Here is a 19,201-nt window from a genome sequence, read left to right as displayed (position 1 = left end):
ACGGAGCACACTTTCACCAAGCACAAACTCCTATATCGAAACGTTACGGTGGTTGCTCGCGGAATGGAGGGTAGTCTTGACAAGAGAGCTAGATCGTCACGACATATAGTTTGACAGGGTTCGTCTCCGCTTGACTCAAGGCGACATGGTTGTGCAGCACACGCATCCGCTGCGCATGTGTCACGGAGCAAGCAATGCATCCATTTTACGGCTTTTTCGCGCTTTACCGCCCTGCAGCTTCACACTACACAGTCACAGCAATGTCCTGACCGCCTCGTCAGACCTCTCAAGTGTCGTGTTGTTGAATCAGGATGAGTCGTTAATGTCCCCGAGGGCGAAAGAGCCGGTCAAAGGGCGCAGACTGAGACTAGCTGTGAATCTCCCGCTTTCCATGTTGGGCCATCGTTCATGTCGCCCGTGTAACTAGGTCTTGTGCACGCTGGGCAATGCCCATATGCCAACGGCGTCTTACTTCGCGCAACGTCTGGCCTGATGCTTCTCTTCACTACCAGGAATGCCATGGTTGCCCGTGCCTGTTGGAGTCCCGAGCTAAAGAGCCTCACGTCCGCCCCAGAATTCGATAAGCATCAACAAACTCTATCTGTACCTCGTATCTGACATCGGAGAGTCATCTGTGACCTTCCTATAACGACGACAGCTCTATCGCGGCTGCCGGACTTAGGAAAGTCCGGGGTACTGTGGTGGCTGCAAGCTGCCTGCGACCAGCTCCGCGGGCCATGGGTAGTGGGACCAAGCGTTAGCTCCCCCACAGCTTACCAATCTGCATCTGCCGTGCATGCGGCCTGTAACGCTGCTGACATTGCCAATAGGCCCTTTGTTAGGTGCGTCCTACAAGTCGGTGAAGCCCTCGCACACATTTCGCCCTAAGATGCCTGCTGGCGCCATCTGAGGACTGCCGGCTCCCCCAAGCGCGCTCAACGCTTTGGCCAAGCAACACAGCGTTGAACGACGCGCTGCTCTCGAGTCTTGCGACATGTGAACATGTCTCGATACCGCTGTGCTTGTTGCCGTCATACTGGAAACGTCTTAGGAATTTTCGCACCATGGCACCAAGACTTCGACACCGCTACTAAGCCTTCATTCACAATCCCATAGTACCCAGGTACACCCAGCTCGCACGTGTGGAGAAGAATTCGTGTACAAATCTCCTTCTCAAAATTGAAATGAGAGGACGCACCGTGAAATGCGACATGACCTGGAGACCACGCTGACCATAATATGGATAGTCCATGCCGCTGACATGGCAATCTTGAAAGCCCGCCTGAGCAATTTGGCTGAACACGTAATAGAGGAGCTGTACGAACGCAGACGAAAAGCAGCGACTGGCTCATCCACGGCGAACTTCGCGTCGACCCATCCTCCTGGCTTTCAACCCACATATCCAGAGCTGCCACAGGAAGCTTCAAGCTCCGAGGGCCACACAGCCTATGGGCGGCGGGCCACAGGAATGCTGTCGGGACTGTCCGCAGCATACAGACGAGGCACTAACTGCACACACGCCGCTTCCTTACATTCACACCACCTTTCCAAGCTACCATCACGATCCTTCATAGTCATTGACCCGCATACACAATGCTACTGTTGCTACTGAGATTCTCTCTTCCTTTGGCCATGAGGACAATGCGACGGCTGCATGGACGCTTCACTTGCCTAAGAGCGCCATCAAACATCAACGTATTGACCGGTCAGGTTGTTTCAGTCAGCCTCTTTCATTCGAGACACATGTCGAATCGCTGCAGGTGGCAGATGTGCGTCTTATACAAGATCTGACTTTGCCAAGTAAACATCAGTGGGCGCCACATGCTACGCCGCGATCCTCTTCCGACCAGTCAGAGACAGTCTGACTCCACACAACTATTCAAAAGTAAGCAAGGTGAGCTGGAGGACGGCTATGGTAAGTGGTGCAAACACATGTAGGTGAAAACATATGTAGGATTCTCGATGCTGAATCGCTTTTTGACCTTACGCCCCTATGTAAGGGTTTTAGGTTGCATGCTTCCGAGGCTTTTGGGCGCTTCAATTGGATTCTTCTATTGGGAAAGGACGTATTGGAAAGAGCTACTGTGTGCTTCGGCACATGAAGGAATGTTGGATGCAATGTCATGGACGTAGAATGGACCCCAAGAGGCGTAGCCATGCATCTGCACATTCGCGATGTGACCCAGGCATGTCGATGTGGATGCTCAGGATCTTAAAAACATAGTATATAAGCTTAGAAGGACCTGCGGTTATTCCAGTGTCTAGGAAGAAGCTTCTGCACTCCCAAAAATGCGTTCTTCTCTTCCCTCAGCGGGCCTCGTAGCCTCCGTCTTCGTATCTACTGTCCTCTCAATTCCCTCCAAATACCCTTCTTCAGCCTTCAGTCCCAACGACATCATCACTCGTGATGTAGCAATAATAGGTGGCGGCTCTTCTGGCACCCACGCCGCTATAAGCCTCAAAGATGCCGGCAAAAGCCTGGTAGTCATCGAGGTCAAGGGCCGTCTGGGAGGGCACACGGAGACCTACACCGACCCTGTAACTGGTCGAGCACAAGACTACGGTGTTTTAGTCTTTCACAACGAGAGTACCGTTCTGGACTACTTCGCCCGCTTCGATATACCCCTAGCCATTCCGGAATTCGCTACAAATCGCGCAAACTACGACCTCAGCACCGGCATCGAGGTCAACATCAGTGCTCCCTCTCCTGAAGCTTTAGGCGCCGGACTGCAAGCATATGGCGCTTTTCTGGCCCAGTACCCGGTGCTGAACAGTGGAATGTTCCTACCGGACCCTGTTCCAGAAGATTTGACCATGCCGTTTGGTGACTTCGTTGTGAAGTACGGTATCGAAGCTATCGTGCAAACACTGTACAGCACGAACCAAGGCACTGGGGACATCCTCAGCATGCCAGTATTGGAGCAGGCGCGTGTCAACGGATTGAGTCTAGTAGCGCAACTCGCTGCCAACGGTCTCATCTCTACAGCTCAACGCAACAACAGCGAGTTATACGGCAAAGCGCAGGCTGAACTCCTCGACGCCGATAGCTTGTTGTTGTCCTCTGAAGTGATAAACTCAGTACGCCACGACGATGGTGTGGAACTCGTTGTCAAGACACCGGACGGCGTGAAATTGATCTGTGCGAAAAAACTCCTCATTACCATCCCACCGAAACTAGATCTCCTTGCGTCGTTCGATCTGCAAGAGCAAGAACGTGACGTCTTTGCGAGGTTTATCAATGCTGGTTACTACTCCGCTCTAATCAAGAACACGGGCGTACCGGAAGACCTATTCATATACAACTACGCACCAGACACGCCATACAATCTGCCTGCAATTCCGGGCATCTACCTTATGCAACCAACCGCTATCCCTGGTGTCAAGGCAATCTACTACGGTGCTGATGTCTCAAATGCGACTTATCCTCTCTCTGACGATTTCATCAAAGGGGAACTCGTTGCTAGTATCAAGAGGCTACAGGCTGCAAACCCTGACAAGTTCAATGCAACAGAGCCAGAATTTGTCGTTTACACGTCGCATGCGCCGTTCTACGTCCAGGCTACATCTGAGGATATAAAGGCTGGGATTTACGACGAGATGAACGCGCTACAGGGCTTGAAAAGCACGTATTGGAATGGAGCTGCGTTTAGGGCACATGATAGCAGTGCGCTGTGGCAATTTAACAAGGAGGTAGTTTTACCAATGTTGACGAAGGGGCTCTGAGTGTAGACGTCTGGAAGGGTTGACAGCATGTGGAACATCCATTTCTTCTCTTGGTATATACAATGCTTAATATAGGAAATGAAATGCCTACTGTCGGGGCTTGGCAACAGGTGTCCATGGAGAGTACTTGGGCTTGACGCTGTTTACCATTAGCATACCATCACTTCAAATCGAGTTCTCTAACGCACGTGTTGTAAGGCTTGTATCCTGAACGGCTCCATGTAAGGGTTGGCCTGTGCTCCTTTGGCTCCCAGACGCGGACCTGGCGCTGCAGAAGCTTGTCTGCGGCTGGCGACTTGTCGACCATGTATGACATCCAGGCGTGCCATCCAGGCTCGATCTGAGAACTGTCACAAAATCAGCTTTGCTCTGCTCCCCGTTATTCAATATAACGTACGGATCGAACTCCTTGTCCTTGTAGTCGACCCAGCGGGTTCGGACTGTACCGGTCAGACGACAGCCTTGATCTCTAAGATTCCTGATTCTTACGGGGAAGCTCCTCCTCCAAGTTCTCGAAGTACTTGTTGCCGTACTTGTCCTGGCCGATCAGGGTTCCGGCTTTGGTATCACCTGGGCCATATTAGCACCTCCCGCATCCTGTCTGCTTTTTCGTATCCGAGCGTACCGATGTTCTATACGTGCGGGCGACTCGATCAGTCTATCTGCGGTTTAAGGTGAGGGCGCGGGGATGCGAGCGTACCGCCATTTGATGGCCATATTCCTGCGGACGTGTTAGCATTGCGAGGCCAATTATTACGACAATTGGGATCTACCTTGAGGCCGACTCGGCGCAGGTTGCGCAGTGTTCTCATAAGCGTAGACATGGCGGCGGTTGGTCTGTTCAGCGTCTGTGATGCTTGTCGGATGTTGCTGCTTCGCGATTGACGGTGCCAAGCCCCGCTTTCACGCTTTACCAAGAACGCGCTAGTTTTCAAGTCATCCTTGTCGCCCAACCCCAAAGTGCATCAAAACTTCAGGAGTCGAAGCACATACCAGCAGTCGGCGTCATATCAAATCAAAGGTCCAACATGATAATACGAAGCTTATTACGTGCCCAAGCCCCAAAGATCGCGGGGAGAAGAACTTTCCGCATCCCCACTCGGACATTCAGAACAACGAGAAGATATTCGACTTCGAATGCTGAGATGGCGTCGCCGATACCTCAGAGTCAAGCCTCTATGCTTGCAACGATAACAACAGATCTGGATAAGATAGCGCCCCGATTTGAGATTCAGCCAGATCAAATTGAGATTATTCAGACGCCCGCTGAGTTTTATCAAACGTTAAAGGTAGGTTGGTCTTCACTATTGAGTCCTTTCCATTGTCCGTGATACATGATTCACTATCTGTTTCTACTATACCGTCTCTATCCCCAAAGATGCTCATAGTGCTTTCATCTCTACCCATCACACGTTTCGCTGTTGTACCATCAGTCTTGTGTTGTGTGTTTGTCTTTGATGTCTAAATCTGCTCTTTACTCCTTTCTACTTTGTTTGGGAACAGAGAGTCAATGCATCATGACCATTGGACGACCGATTCTCCAAGCCACGTGAGCAAGCGCACTCACAGCGACTTGACCTTATACTGACATCTATCAGGACAAAATATCAAAAGCTCAACACCGCATCTATCTATCAACCCTCTACATTGGGAAAACCGAACACGAACTAATCTCCACAATCCGGGATGCTCTTCAACATAATCCAGGCCTCAAGGTGTCTTTTCTCACTGACGCTCTCCGTGGAACCAGGGAAACACCAAACCCTTCAACCGCCTCTCTTATGACACCTCTTATTTCAGAATTCGGGCCAGATCGCGTAGAAGTTCGCATGTACCATACACCCAATCTAACTGGTCTCCGAAAGAAGTACATCCCTAAACGCATCAACGAAGGTTGGGGTTTGCAACATATGAAGTTGTATGGTGTCGATGACGAGATCATCATGTCTGGAGCGAATCTGAGTGAAGATTACTTCACGAATCGACAGGATCGGTATCACCTATTCCGATCGAAAGATTTAACAGACTACTTCAAAAGGATACATGATGGTGTTGCAAAATTGAGTTTCGACATTCAGCCCAGTACTCAAGAAGGAAGTGGAGGCTACACCATGTCCTGGCCAACAACAAACGCCGCACCCTCACCCCTGGACTCACCATCAAACTACAGATCCGCCGCGGAGAAACACCTCGCCCACCTTCTCGTCCCATCAAACTCTCCCGCCGCCCTCCCTTCATCATCGACCTCAAAAACAACAATCTACCCCATTCTCTCCCTCGTCCCCCTTCTCCCATCCTCAACAGAACTGCCCGCCCTGACCAAAATTCTAACGCACCTCACGACCCCTCCCCTCCAAAACTCCTCCTGGACCTTCACAGCCGGCTACTTCAACATGACACCCTCATTCCGCCGTCTCCTTCTTTCCACTCGCCCCTCCTCTGGCACTGTGCTGACCGCGCACCCCCACGCCAATGGTTTTTACGGCTCAAAAGGCGTAAGCGGCCTGTTGCCAGGCGCATACACACATCTCGCGAAATCGTTCCTTCGAAAAGTCAAACACGAGGGTCTAGCCGACAGTATCATCCTGAAGGAGTGGAAGAAGGGTATGGTCGGACAGGAAGGCGGGTGGACGTATCATGCCAAGGGCTTGTGGGTTACCTTTCCTTCTTCCTCTTCTTCGGAGGTGGAGAAGGAAGATCCTAGTTTGACGGTTGTTGGAAGTAGCAACTATACTAAACGCTCTTATGAGCTTGATTTGGAGGCCAATGTTGTTATTGCGACGTCGGATCCCGGGTTGAGAAGGAGATTGGGTGAGGAAGTCAAGTGGTTGGGTGAGCATGCGAAGCAAGTCAATGAGCAAGAGTTCGAGAAGCCGGAGAGGAAGGTTGGGATGAATGTTCGAATGGCCATGTGGGCTGTTAGGGTGTTGGGTGGGGCGCTGTGAAGGAGGGCTTTGGGTCTGTATAGACAGGGTCAGGTAGGGTGACATATGTATCAACAATTATCAAAAACTTACCACTGAATCTGTATCCGTCACGGTGGGAAGAAAGAGCACTTATGTGACATGGTCTTTTTGCTTGATTCTATATTAAGAGAAACTACGTAAAAGATTTGTTGGGTATATATGCAGAAGAAGGTAAGGGGAAAACAAATCGAGTGTTTAGCTTGCGCTGCCAGATTTCTGATATCTTGTACGATAAATCCAAGAAATCGAACTACCAAGATTCTTTCTAATGTGTGTCTCTATTCAGAGACAGGTTCACCTTCTTGAGGTGTAGACCAGCAATTCCGAGTAGCTCGCCACACTACCAATCCACGATCGCCGACAACGCGGTTAATGGTGTTCCAAACGCCATCGTCGGCAAAGTCCATATCGTCAAGATTGAGATGCTGACGGTAGCTCCAGACTTCCTGCAACGAGACTTCTTTTGAGGTGGTGGGGCTCTGATATGGTATCAAAGCATGTGCTGATCTTGGTGCTACCACGTAAACAGCGCCGCGATCAGCCTTTGGTGGTTTCCGCGTTCGACAAGGCGGTAATGCTTCTTTGACCTTTTCGATCATTGTTTCGGCTGGACAGCCCATCAAGTCTACGGTCTGCAGCTCCTCGTTCTTGCCATTCAGCAACCATGTCGGAGGGCTGTAGGTTTTCCACCAGAACGCATGAGAAACTGTCTCATTCGTTTTGGCGATGTTCATTTGGACTGGAACAATGCCACCTTGGTGGTACACGCCCATCAATATGCCGAAAGCGACGTTGAAGACGACCCAGGTGATAATCCAGCTTTTTCTGACACGCGGAGTAGGTATGCGTATCGAGGATAGTATTAGCGGTACGGCAGGCAGTAAGAATCGTGCTTCCTGGTGTGGGAAGATGCTGAGAAAGGCAACGCCGGAAATAGCTGAGACCAGAATCATAGAAATATGCGCCCTGCGCAAGAAGAACAGAAACGGCGTCGCTGGTCCGAGGAGTTGAGGAAGATTGACCAGGAAATGCTGGTATCGTGGGTGTATGCCATGCTGGGCAAGGTTTGCGGAATCGGAGTTGTAGCGGAAATTATTGAAGGGCGTAATAACCGGCCCGTTGAAGACTTTTGAAAAGGTAAACTCGCCAGGGGTATAGAACGCCGTATCCACGCAGATAGCAAGGAAAGCTGTGAAGAGAGCGAATGTAGCCAAGAAGACCAAAGAGAATGGTCTGTCGATATCAGTAAGAGTTGAGAAGACGACAACCGGATTTGACTTACTTGCGCTGGAAATGAGGTAGCAAGGTCGTCGCAGGAAGCAACAAGAATGCTGGAAAGGTAATGCGGTTGAAAATGCCCACGACGACCATGAAGCCGAGGATGGATGAGGCCAGTATGCCGGAGCGCTTCTGCACCTTGCGTTAGCCGCATATCCTAGATCGGCAAGCGGACCGAAGCAGACCTACCTTGTCGTCTGTTATCCTCTGGATCAACACCAGGCTCCAGAGCACCAACAGTGTTTCGAGACTGTTCGAGAAGGTATGTGTCTGGAACGTCCAAGTCACATAAGAAGACGCGACGAGCATGACGGCAACGCGACGCGCGCGGGGCGAAGCGACCAGCTCGTGGATGGCCCAGTCCTCCATGACGACACTCAACGACAGCATCAGTACTCGCAGTGTCCAGTATATGACCGACGGCGAGACATCATAGCCGAAACCCTCCCATAGCCAGCGCAAGATGTACATGGGCCAGCCGTATGCGAGCCATAGCGGGAAGGTACTGCGGATAGGGTTCTCGGAGGTGAATTCCCAGGTTTCGTGGACGGGATAGGAGAAGACGCGTCCTAGAAACAGGTCAGTCGTGGTGGTGGGAGGACACGCAGACAGAGTCGCGACATACCGGCGATGACCTCAGGGCCCTGGAAGTTCTCGTCCGGGTGCAGGTAGCTGGGCGACAGGGCAAAGTAGATGCGCACAAGGATTAGAAAGAAGTAGACTCTCCGCCACATGATGGTGAAAGTCGAGGTGCGCCGTTGTCGAGTATGGCGGGGTTGCGCAGGCGCATATCTGTCGTTGTGTGTTTGTTTGCACAAAGTGAGGCCAGCGAATGTTTTAGTGCTGGCCTACGTCAAACATCAGTTGCACGCGGATAGGGGGGCCGATTATCAATAGCGAATGGTGGGTAGAGTTTCGCGACTCGTGCACGGCGATGATCTGCGAACTACATCTGGCGGAAAAGCATGGTTGATATATCGGCCGTTTATCATGCGGCCTGATCAGATGCGATGTGGCAGCAAGCGATGATATCTCGGACTCGCCCACGCCAGGGCTGTCTAGGCTCTAGGCTGCCGCTGCGGATCCGTTATGCAGGCTGAAAGGTCACGTGGCGGAACATCAATGGAGTACCTGTCTCGAGATACGTGGGACTGCATCTCGAGTCCATGGGTTCGTTACAGGCATATCTGGCATTACAGGGCCGACGCATGATGAATGAAAGAATTCTGCTACGTCACAACGCGTCCATCTCCACTCGTCGTTGGCATACTAGCAGCGACTGCAGTGCACCCAAGTTCCCTGCATATCTAGTAGCCAGATATCACAGCCAACATGTGTCGATACCAACGACAGATATCTGATGCGCGCAATATTAGCCTCAGGCACCAGCCCCAGTGACTCGAAGTCTATGTCGCATTCTGGTAACTTCTGCCGGCCCAAATGCGGCGTAGAGTCATCCTTCAACTATTTGCGCGGGCGGGGGTCCGCCATAGGCCGTTCCAGTTGCGCAAACATGGTGCATCTGCTGGGCTGGCCCACAAACAACAGCGCGAAATCACAATGTCTTTCATCACTGGCTTGTTAGCAAAGCGTGTATGCCTAAGAAAGCTACCTGAGACTGCGGACAAACCGTGGTTCTCGCGTGACTAAAGGGTACCTTTGTCGATTGTAGCCTTGCGCCTTCCCCAATCGGTTACGCTTGGCAGCCTGAGCTTAGCCTCATTGTTGGTGTGCGGCGGAGCTGCTCGCCCGCGGTTGCCTTTCCTCACTCACCCACGCGCAAACGTGAAAGCACAACGCCTGTGCATATATAACTCCTCACTTCCCGAGCCTGCAGACCCTCCCTCCAACGCACCCTTTCTATCTTCAATCGAAACTGCCGATCCAGTCCATCCGCTCGACTCCATCGACAGCTTACCCCACTTCTATAACCACCTTAACATCACACAAACTAGCTACCGCAATGGCTTCCACTACTGCCGAGGGCGTCAAGCTCATCAGCATTACCACCTCCGATGGTGTCGAGATGAAGGTCGAGCGCCCTGTCGCTGAGCGCTCCATCCTCATCAAGAACTTGCTCGAGGATCTCGGTGGTGAATCCGAGGAGTCTATCCCCATCCCCAACGTATGTCTTGACCTCCCCAGAACCTTCCAAGAACGCTTACTAACAAGTCGCAGGTAAACGAGGCAGTCATGAAGAAGGTTGTCGAGTGGTGTGGCCACCACAAGAACGACCCTCCCGCCACCCAGGACGACGACTCCGACTCGCGCAAGAAGTCCACCGACATCGACGAGTGGGACCAGAAGTTCATGCAGGTCGACCAGGAGATGCTTTTCGAGATCATCCTCGCCGCCAACTACCTGGACATCAAGGCTCTCCTTGACGTAGGATGCAAGACCGTCGCGAACATGATCAAGGGCAAGTCACCCGATGAGATCCGTAAGACCTTCAACATCCAGAACGACTTCACCCCCGAGGAGGAGGAGCAGATTCGCCGCGAGAACGAGTGGGCCGAGGACCGCTAAAAATATGCGCCTTCTCTTGCTTGACCTCTCTCTGTACGTCTGTATCGCATAGGTTCACGGACCGCGGATATATTGATGGGTTTAGTCTCCGGCGCAGCGGAGTTCATGGGTATGATTATTTTGCAAGCGCATGATGCTGCAGCTGTCCCTGGTGCAGGACTAGTGGGCGCCAGCAGGTTACGAACATCACGGTGGCTTGACTGTACGGTGCAATCGATACGTCTATTTGCAACCCATTGCAGGTAGCCCAATCAAAATCTGAAATACGTTGTCTGTTTCCAAACTATTGTGACTGCGCGCGGAACCTCGGCTCCACAAATGACGTGATTTACGACATTGCGAATTCTCGTGTCGCACCACAGCAATTGCTCAACTCTGTTTCGGTCACAGCGATTGATAATGACAGACGAAAGCTGGGTAGAATGGCATGTTGAACTGATCGTCATTGCGAGTTGAGCTTATTCTTCTATACATTTTCGTAGCCCACGCTTGAGCTGTATTTCCCGAACGCCAAATAATAATCATGGCTGCCTCCAAAAGACGCCTTTGAAATGATATTCCTGCTCTACCATCCCCTCTTAGCAAGCTTCTCCTCCTCGCCCATTGTACCGCAGTTGATACCAACCATGGCCTCACCCAAATCCATGCTGACTTCCATGAGCACCTTGGGGTCTTTGTAGTGAGTAACAGCCTGTACGATGGCCTTGGCCCTCTTGGCTGCGTCTCCAGACTTGAAGATACCGCTACCAACAAAGACACCATCGCAACCCAACTGCATCATCAACGCAGCATCAGCGGGTGTTGCGACACCACCCGCCGCAAAGTTGACAACAGGCAGACGACCAAGCTTAGCCGTCTCCTTGAGCAGCGCATAGTCGACCTGAAGCTCCTTTGCGTAAACACGGAGCTCCTCCTCTGACATGCTCTTTGCGCGGGCGATCTCGCTGTTTACGGTACGCATGTGGCGGACGGCCTCAATGACGTCGCCGGTTCCGGCTTCGCCCTTTGTGCGGATCATGGCTGCACCTTCCGAGATGCGGCGAAGGGCTTCGCCGAGGCCCCGGCAGCCGCAGACGAAGGGAATGCGGAAGGGGTGCTTGGAGACGTGGTGAATAGCGTCGGCGGGGGTAAGGACTTCGGATTCGTCAATGTAGTCGACGCCTAGGGCTTCGAGGATCTATCCGTAAGCGTTAGCAAATGGGTCTTTCAAATGCTGAAAGTGCGGATCCGCCTCAAGACAGAAAAGTTGGAAGTCGTCAAGTCGTACCTGGCATTCGACAAAGTGTCCAATTCGCGCCTTGGCCATGACGGGGATTGTGACTGTGTCCATGATCTCCTTGATCATCTTGGGGTCGCTCATACGTGCGACACCACCCTGGGATCGAATGTCTGCGGGCACGCGCTCGAGGGCCATGACAGCTGAAGCACCGGCTTCTTCTGCTATCCGCGCCTGTGGGACGACATTGGTTAGCAATTGGTCTTGTTGCTCGAATTGCTAGACGTCAGCACTGGAGAGACTTACTTGCTCAGCGTTGACAACGTCCATGATGACTCCGCCCTTCAACATGCGTGCCAGACCGGCCTTGACGGCAAAGTTGTTCTCGCCATCCTGTGCGCTGTGGCCGTTTGTGGTGGGGAGTTCAGTTGCCATTGTGACGTGTCTTGTGTTGTGAATGAAGTGATTCGGAAATAATGGGAGGTAAGGTCAAGTCAATTAGTAGTGTCGTAGAGTAGAGTGTTATCACAGACGATGAAGAATTAAAGTCTAAGTGAGAGAAAACGAGGTAAGATCGTGAGTCAAAGTCAAACGCGATGTATTACCTGTACATGTACCCGCGGCATCGCAATATTTTTTTGCCTTTGTAAGGTCCCTCCATCCCGCCTTCGCAGCTCGGAGGTTGCCCCGCCATTGTCCGCGGCGGCGCGACAACATCTAGACCCCGCTACGCGCCTTTTGACACATGCAATGTCTACACGCCAATCAGCCGTCGGGAAAGTGTGAACCAGGGCCGTGAATTGCCGTCGCTTAGTCAGATGATTTGTATGCTTTCATTTGGTCTGCAGTGGCCGTTGCTGAGATAGGTACAAGCTGAGCCGTCATCTGATGATATTTCGGGCCGAGTGGGGCAATAGCTCATCCTGGACCCTAGAGAACCCTGGGACACGCTGGAAACGCCAGGCTCCATGCATGCTGCTGTATACACTACTAACGCTGTAAGTATGCCAACGCCGTGCCAATACCGAAGACTACCTTGATACTGGTACCCTAATCCTCTAGTAGGGCGCTGTCTCGCGCTTCAACCACTCCAGTGTCAAAGAGTCATTCTCGAAGAACTTGCTCGTCTTCTCGTAGACCTCCTTGTGGTATTCGTTGATGAAAGTCTTCTCGTCTTCTGTAAGCAGGCTCATATCGACAAGGTTCCTGCAGTGTGGAGTCATCGTTACATGCTCAAAACCCAGATATGGCTTATCACCGAACTTGTGCTTCGTCTCGACTTCTCGGACCATAACCATGTTCTCAATGCGGATGCCGAACTTGCCGTCTTCATAGTAACCAGGCTCATCGGAGACCACATTGCCTACAGCTAACGAGACTTCGGAGTATTGCACCCTGGTTCCGATGCCGATTGGGCCTTCGTGTACGTTGAGGAAGGATCCTACACCGTGTCCAGTGCCGTGACGATAGTCGAGACCCTCCACCCACAAGAACTGACGAGCCAATGCATCCAACGCGAAACCGGTTGTGCCTTTGGGAAACTTGACACGCTCGAGAGCCATGTTGCCTTTGAGCACGAGCGTGTATGCTTTACGTTCCATCTCGGTAGGCTCAGTGAAGTGTAGGGTCCGTGTCGTGTCAGTGGTGCCGTCCCGGTATTGCGCGCCAGAATCGCATAGGTAGATAGCCTTAGGGTCGATGATGGCGCACTCCCCCTTCTCTGGCTTGTAGTGGATAACAGCTGCGTTCGGGCCGGTTGACGAAATGGTATCAAAAGAGAGACCCATGAACATGTCGTGCTTCTTGCGGATCTCCTCCAGCTTATCAGCACCGTCAACCTCATCCAGCGTGGCCTTCTTGTTGATGAGCTGATCTTCCAGCCAAGCAAAGTACTCGCTCAATGCAGCTCCATCACGGATATGACATTGTCGCATGCCTTCTAATTCGACCTCGTTCTTGACCGCTTTTGCGTCTCCGACCGGGCTGCGGGTTTCTTCGACCTTTTCGTCACCACCAAGAGCCTTGTTAAGAGCCCATGATGCCCGGTTTGAAGTCAGGAATTTCTTTTGTGCGTTTGACTTGTCGCTCGCCTCAAACAGCTCCTGGCTCAGCGCTGTAACGTCTCCAAAGATAGCCTCGTATGGTCGGATCGTGACCTTATCGCCCAAGTGCTTTTTGACATCTTCGGGTAGCTTGCTCTCGTCGACGTAAAGGGTAGCTGCGGTGGACGTAACGACGGCGTAGGAGAAGAAGACTGGGTTGTATGGGATGCTGCGTCTTGTTAGCAGTGCATTCTGATGTGGGGACAAAGTACATACTCGCTGCCGCGGAGGTTGAAGAGCCAGGCGACTTCGTCCAGCATAGATACGACGAAGCCCAGACTCTTCTTCTTCTCCAGCTCCTTGCACAGATCCTCAATCTTGTCTTCGAAGCTCTTGCCAGAGTACTTTTCAGGCTGAGTGATAACCTTCTCGCTCGGTCGTGCTGGTCTTTGGTCCCCCCACACCAAGTCTACCAGGTTGTCGTCGATGGCTTTGTACTCGCCGCCCTTCTTCTTGATCTTCTCAGCAAGTTTGCGAGCGTCTGCTGCAGTGACTACGCTCGGATCTACACCGACGACTTTGCCCCCTTCAGCCTGATCTGCGGTCCACTCTTGGATGGTAGGTACATCCTGTATGCCTTGCTTCAGGAGCTCCCAATTGCTGTCCAGCTGCTTCTCGGCCTGGTTGAAGTAGCGTCCGTCGGTGGAGAGGGCGGCTTTCTCGTGCGTAATGACTGCATATCCAGCAGAGCCGGTAAAGCCACTGATGTATGCTAGGTGGTGTCAACGGGTGCGACGCGATAGGAAGCGGGGGCCCGACCTCGTCGTGCATCACATGGCGCGATATACTCGCTCTGGTGGCTGTCCTCAGACGGTACCACTAACACGTGTTAGTTGCCTGTCTTCACATGTCTAGTCGTGAGCGCGCTCACTGTAAATGTCGACATTGCGCTCCTTCATGAGCTTGCGGAGGTCCGCCAGCCGCTGGGTCGTGTCTACTTTGGCCATATCGATAGCACGCAGGGCAGCAGAGGCGTAAAAGGGTCTGACAGGAAACGGAGGCGTCTTTCTGGCTACGTATGCTGCAGCTGTCGCGTGGGAGCGCCCTAGAAAACGCGGGAGGAGCATAAGGTATAGCACTGCTTCGCGCCTACGATCGGTACATGCACGACACCCCGCCTACACGTCTCCAGCGCCGCATCCATTCCCGCACTAAGCGCAATCGCCCAGGGCTCCAATCAAGCCTTGCCAAGCGCAAGAACTCTTACGCTCAGGCACCAAGGAGAGGCACATGTGTATTTAGTCTAGCATCAAATCCCTCGAAGTTTGATAGCTCATAACATGAGCTCACGTCGTCGTGGTTAGCTATCGATTTAGCCCCACCATACGCGACGGTAGAGGCAACTTCGCGCAGCCTCACCCCAAGCCCTGGTCCTGCACCTTCACATTCCTGCGCCGCCTAGAGCAGCCTGTCCTCTCAACTTCAAAATAGCAGCGAGTCATGTCAACTGCATAGAGGGCACAGCGCCGTTGTATTAGGCATACCCAAACACGTTCGCAGTCGCCTCTGTGCGCCCTTTTTTCGCGCCTTGCACTTCTCTGGTCGCACCTTCCCACTTTCGGTAATGCTCAACCTGGTCTCTGGGTACCCTGACATCTGACAACATAGCTAACGACACCCCGTAGTATAGCGCCTCCATACCAGCCTCAGCATGGCGAGCAACGGCACTTTCCCTCTGCCCTATGAGGAGATCGAGCGCCTGGTCAAGTCCATACACGAACCTGGTCAAGCAAAGAAGATCGCCGAAAACGAGGCCACGCTTCGTGTCCTCCAGCGCTCACCTCAAGGTTGGGAGATTGCAGATGCTCTTTTGAAGAGCGACAATGAGCAAGTTCGCTTCTTCGGTGCCCTTACTCTCACAGTCAAGCTTAACGCCGATTCGGCTGAATTGAGCGAAGAGGAATCTCAGCAACTGCTGTCAACGCTAATTCACCATCTTGTCTCACGCCCAGGCTCATCTATCGCCACCCGGAAGGTCAGCTCGACCTTGGCCCAGTACTTTACCAAGCCCATCTCCGTATGGACCCATTGTATCAGGGGCCTGGCTGCATCATTCGCCGCCCAACGTCCAGTTCTAGACGAAGCATTGGATGAACATCCTTCGACATGGGATCTCTTACCCCAATTCTCCGATGAGCAGCTTCTAGTTATGCTTGACTTTACCATGAGTTTAGCTGACGAAGCTAAGAAACCATCAAATCTTCCAGACCAGAAGTCAGCGAAGCGAATGGTAGCAAACGTAGAGAGTGTCGAGGTTCTTCTCCATGTAGCATTCGGTCGTGGTATCAAATGGTTGTCAATATCCATTGACGACCCCAACTACGCACAATCAGTGCAGCAAGGGGAGAAGATTTGCGTGGCCGCTCTGAAGTGCTTTACAGGATGGATTTTCTATGCCCAATCCGAATTCAAGGACGACCTAGAAAAGCTACAACACCTCCGTTCGGTAAATGAGCTCGCTCTGACATGTCTGGAATATCACGTCGAAGATGCCATGGAATTGGTGGCTGAGATTCTCGAAAATTATGCCACCTTCTTCGAAACAAAACATCAGGAAATGCTGTGGTCAGCAATCTCGGGTCCATGGGGTCTAGAGATACTCAAGAACTCTGATGCTGAGACTATTTCCCTCGCCCGGATCATCGTCGCATATGGACAGATTCTGCTTGACACCAAAGTCATTTACAGCCAGCCAGGAAGTACACATCATCAGCAGGTCATGTCCTTCTTGCATGATCTTCTCAAGTACCCCGAGCCAGTAGGCGCCGAAGACGAAGTCGCGCCGGTGGTACTCGACTTCTGGAGTAATTATGTCAGCGCTATCGCCGAAGAGACCTTCTTGTATACTGCGGGAGAGCAACCACCAGACTGGATGGACACTGCAAAGTCTAATGTGCTTCAGGCCGTCTCTGAGCTTGTGCAGAAGATCATCTATCCACCCGCTGATGTCACTGAATCGTGGGACTCTGACGCGAGAAAGACATTTAAAGTCTTTCGAATCGATGTCCGAGACATCATCATGGAAGCATATGAGCCTTTACGCGACGTTCTTACTGATCAATTCGTCGACTTTGCCTTACGTGGACTGAGTGCTGGCAATTGGTTGGAGCTCGAGACTGGGCTCTTTGGTCTGATCGCCATCGCTGACGCTTTAACTCGAAGCTCTGACGATCGTCTGATCAGATTGTTCGAGCAACCAGTTTTCTCAACCATTTCTGATACCCCTGGTGTTCCTGCAATCACTCGAAGGACCGCAGTAGAGCTCGTCGCAGCTCTGAACCATTTCTTCCTCCGTAACCCTCAGTTCCTCCCTCAAGTTCTACCCTTTCTGCTCACCGCTCTTGCTCAACCAGCTATCGCTCACGGAGCCGCGAAGTCGTTTGCTTCACTTTGCTCCGAGTGCCGGAAGTCCTTGATTGGAGAATTGCCTTCTTTCTTCCAGATGTACGAGCAATTCCTGACCTATCCAACGGCCGAAGAGTTCACCAAGAGTATGGTTCTGAAAGGTATCGCCGCTATAGTACAAGCTCAGCCCACAGAAGAGAAGCAATTTGAAGGTGTACGACAGCTCTTTCAGTACATTACACGCGATGCCATGCAATCACTCAACATCACCAAAGAAGGAGGAGATATAGAAGTAGGTCAAGTACTTGCTTTGACCACTTTGAAGTGCCTTGCGAGCGTCGGAAAATCAATGCAAGCCTCAGACGAAGAAGTGGTGGACCTGGAATCTGACAAGGAGCCTTCGGTGTTCTGGCAGCAAGGGCCGGGCAAAGAAATCCAAAATCAGGTCATCAACCTCATCAACTACATGACCTCGATGTTTCCTGGTAACGACGAGATGATCGAAGCGGCGTGTTCTGTTCTTCGCACAGGGTTCAAGGAAACTGTCTCCGGTCCCTTCGTACTACCACATTCTGCTGCTATCGACTTCATCACCAAGACCACTGTGCAGACGCCGCGACTGCCATTTGTCTTGGAGACAGCATGCTGCTGGATCTCGTCACACAAGCATCATAAACCGGAAGGCTTCCAGGTTCAGGCCCAGCGATTGCTTCAACACGATCTGAGAATCATGCAAGCACTGGAGCATCCACGCAATGACCCCGAAATTGCCGTCGGCTGCATAGAACTCGTTCAGAATTTCATCAACACCGATCCAACAATCATGACGCAAGAGTCACCAGAGAATCTATCAGGCATGTTCGGCTTCACGGTTGAGTCTATCAAGTCGCCTGAAGTGCTACCAAAACGCGCAGCCGCCAAATTGTGGAAGGATATCTTCGAATTGGCAGGCAATACTCATAGCCCTCATCAGGCCACAACGCAGGAGATCGTAGCTCACTTTGGTCCAGCGGTGACGCTTGCTCTCATAGCTAATATATGCGGTGAGGTAGATTTCACAAGTCTAGAGCATATCATCGCACCCCTACGTGCTCTAATAAGAGCCGACAAGAACTCAAGGACGTACATCACAAACTCTTTAGCAGAGCAACCGCTTTTGCAGCGCCTTCAGCAAGACCAAGGCGTTCAGGATATGGTGCGCAAGCTCATCGAGAGCATGACCAGGTAAGACTTGTCCATGATTGCGAGTTTTGGATTTGATGCTGACATATGTACAGAAATGCAAGAAGCGGGGCAGCTTTCAAGGAAACTGTCAAAGCTTTTTGGCAGACTTGCAAGCAACTGCAAATGCAGCTGCAGCCCCAAGCAATGAATCCAGCACATCGTTTCGCCCAGGGCTTCCACCAGCCGAATGCGTACTGAGCAAAGACATCAAAATCAAGATTTTAAAATTCGGCAAACGCTGCCATCGCGAAAGTCAGACCGAAGGACAACTTGAAGGCCACATTGTCGCGCACTAGTGAGCGGACATTCATCGACTTTACCCGGCGCTCCAGGAATGAATATGGTATGACGTGAATACCTCGCGACTCGATGAACTGCCATATGTCAACTCCGTTCTCTAGAAAGTTTAAAGCATGGTAAACGGTAGCGTGTCTTGCATATACCATATAGATATCCCAGTCCCATGTCCTAGATTCCAGTCCAACTTTCACAAATGAAACAACAAACGTACCTGCAGAGCAAATATTCCCAATCCAATCAACACAGCCAGAGGTTTGCTGAAAACACTAATTCCCAGCCCTCCGATCACACCCAGAATGCTTCCCATGCTGATTTGACGGACTGCTTTCGGATTCATAGCACCTGATTGAGTGATGACTGGTGTTCTCGCTTCGGTTACGTAGTTGCTTTTGAGGTCGTTTGTGATTTTAGTGATCGGATCCGGGCCATCACATCGTATGGGCTGTGCATTTCGGAACTGATATACCAGCAAAGGTGTCGACAAGATAAGTGGCGTGCTGAGCATCAAGCCTCTACGAAGG

At 51.8% G+C, this 19,201-nt stretch overlaps 8 protein-coding genes across 8 annotated transcripts; 4 read left to right on the top strand and 4 right to left on the bottom strand.

The window, feature by feature from the left end:
• Positions 1-2,289: 2,289 nt before the first annotated feature.
• J4E82_001898 (uncharacterized protein) lies at positions 2,290-3,723 on the top strand (the record flags this gene model as incomplete). Its single annotated transcript, XM_051728205.1, has 1 exon — positions 2,290-3,723. One exon carries the CDS (start codon positions 2,290-2,292, stop codon positions 3,721-3,723), a length of 1,434 nt encoding a protein of 477 aa, XP_051592087.1.
• Positions 3,724-3,810: 87 nt separating this feature from the next.
• On the bottom strand, positions 3,811-4,547 carry J4E82_001897 (uncharacterized protein; the record flags this gene model as incomplete). Its single annotated transcript, XM_051728204.1, has 7 exons — positions 3,811-3,862; positions 3,912-4,070; positions 4,121-4,163; positions 4,213-4,293; positions 4,349-4,355; positions 4,424-4,444; positions 4,497-4,547. The coding sequence occupies 7 exons, from the start codon at positions 4,545-4,547 to the stop codon at positions 3,811-3,813; spliced, it is 414 nt and encodes a 137-aa protein (XP_051592086.1).
• Positions 4,548-4,868: 321 nt separating this feature from the next.
• Positions 4,869-6,668, top strand: J4E82_001896 (uncharacterized protein; the record flags this gene model as incomplete). Its single annotated transcript, XM_051728203.1, has 2 exons — positions 4,869-5,012; positions 5,322-6,668. The coding sequence occupies 2 exons, from the start codon at positions 4,869-4,871 to the stop codon at positions 6,666-6,668; spliced, it is 1,491 nt and encodes a 496-aa protein (XP_051592085.1).
• A 299-nt stretch (positions 6,669-6,967) lies between these two features.
• Positions 6,968-8,701, bottom strand: J4E82_001895 (uncharacterized protein; the record flags this gene model as incomplete). Its single annotated transcript, XM_051728202.1, has 4 exons — positions 6,968-7,922; positions 7,972-8,099; positions 8,157-8,536; positions 8,593-8,701. 4 exons carry the CDS (start codon positions 8,699-8,701, stop codon positions 6,968-6,970), a joined length of 1,572 nt encoding a protein of 523 aa, XP_051592084.1.
• Positions 8,702-9,930: 1,229 nt separating this feature from the next.
• J4E82_001894 (uncharacterized protein) lies at positions 9,931-10,493 on the top strand (the record flags this gene model as incomplete). The annotated part of the gene is made up of 2 exons (XM_051728201.1): positions 9,931-10,092; positions 10,146-10,493. The coding sequence occupies 2 exons, from the start codon at positions 9,931-9,933 to the stop codon at positions 10,491-10,493; spliced, it is 510 nt and encodes a 169-aa protein (XP_051592083.1).
• Positions 10,494-11,058: 565 nt separating this feature from the next.
• On the bottom strand, positions 11,059-12,144 carry J4E82_001893 (uncharacterized protein; the record flags this gene model as incomplete). Its single annotated transcript, XM_051728200.1, has 3 exons — positions 11,059-11,670; positions 11,761-11,943; positions 12,016-12,144. 3 exons carry the CDS (start codon positions 12,142-12,144, stop codon positions 11,059-11,061), a joined length of 924 nt encoding a protein of 307 aa, XP_051592082.1.
• A 623-nt stretch (positions 12,145-12,767) lies between these two features.
• On the bottom strand, positions 12,768-14,758 carry J4E82_001892 (uncharacterized protein; the record flags this gene model as incomplete). Its single annotated transcript, XM_051728199.1, has 4 exons — positions 12,768-13,980; positions 14,028-14,523; positions 14,571-14,630; positions 14,683-14,758. 4 exons carry the CDS (start codon positions 14,756-14,758, stop codon positions 12,768-12,770), a joined length of 1,845 nt encoding a protein of 614 aa, XP_051592081.1.
• Positions 14,759-15,462: 704 nt separating this feature from the next.
• Positions 15,463-18,384, top strand: J4E82_001891 (uncharacterized protein; the record flags this gene model as incomplete). The annotated part of the gene is made up of 2 exons (XM_051728198.1): positions 15,463-18,160; positions 18,209-18,384. The coding sequence occupies 2 exons, from the start codon at positions 15,463-15,465 to the stop codon at positions 18,382-18,384; spliced, it is 2,874 nt and encodes a 957-aa protein (XP_051592080.1).
• Between the last annotated feature and the right edge of the window lie 817 nt (positions 18,385-19,201).

This window comes from Alternaria postmessia (assembly GCF_024291825.1).
Source record: "Alternaria postmessia strain BMP 2775 chromosome Unknown scaffold_7, whole genome shotgun sequence".
In the NCBI taxonomy this organism is placed as follows: Eukaryota; Fungi; Ascomycota; class Dothideomycetes; order Pleosporales; family Pleosporaceae; genus Alternaria; species Alternaria postmessia.
The sequence above is the reverse complement of the archived record's forward strand: the minus strand, read 5'-3'. Positions and strand labels throughout refer to the sequence as shown.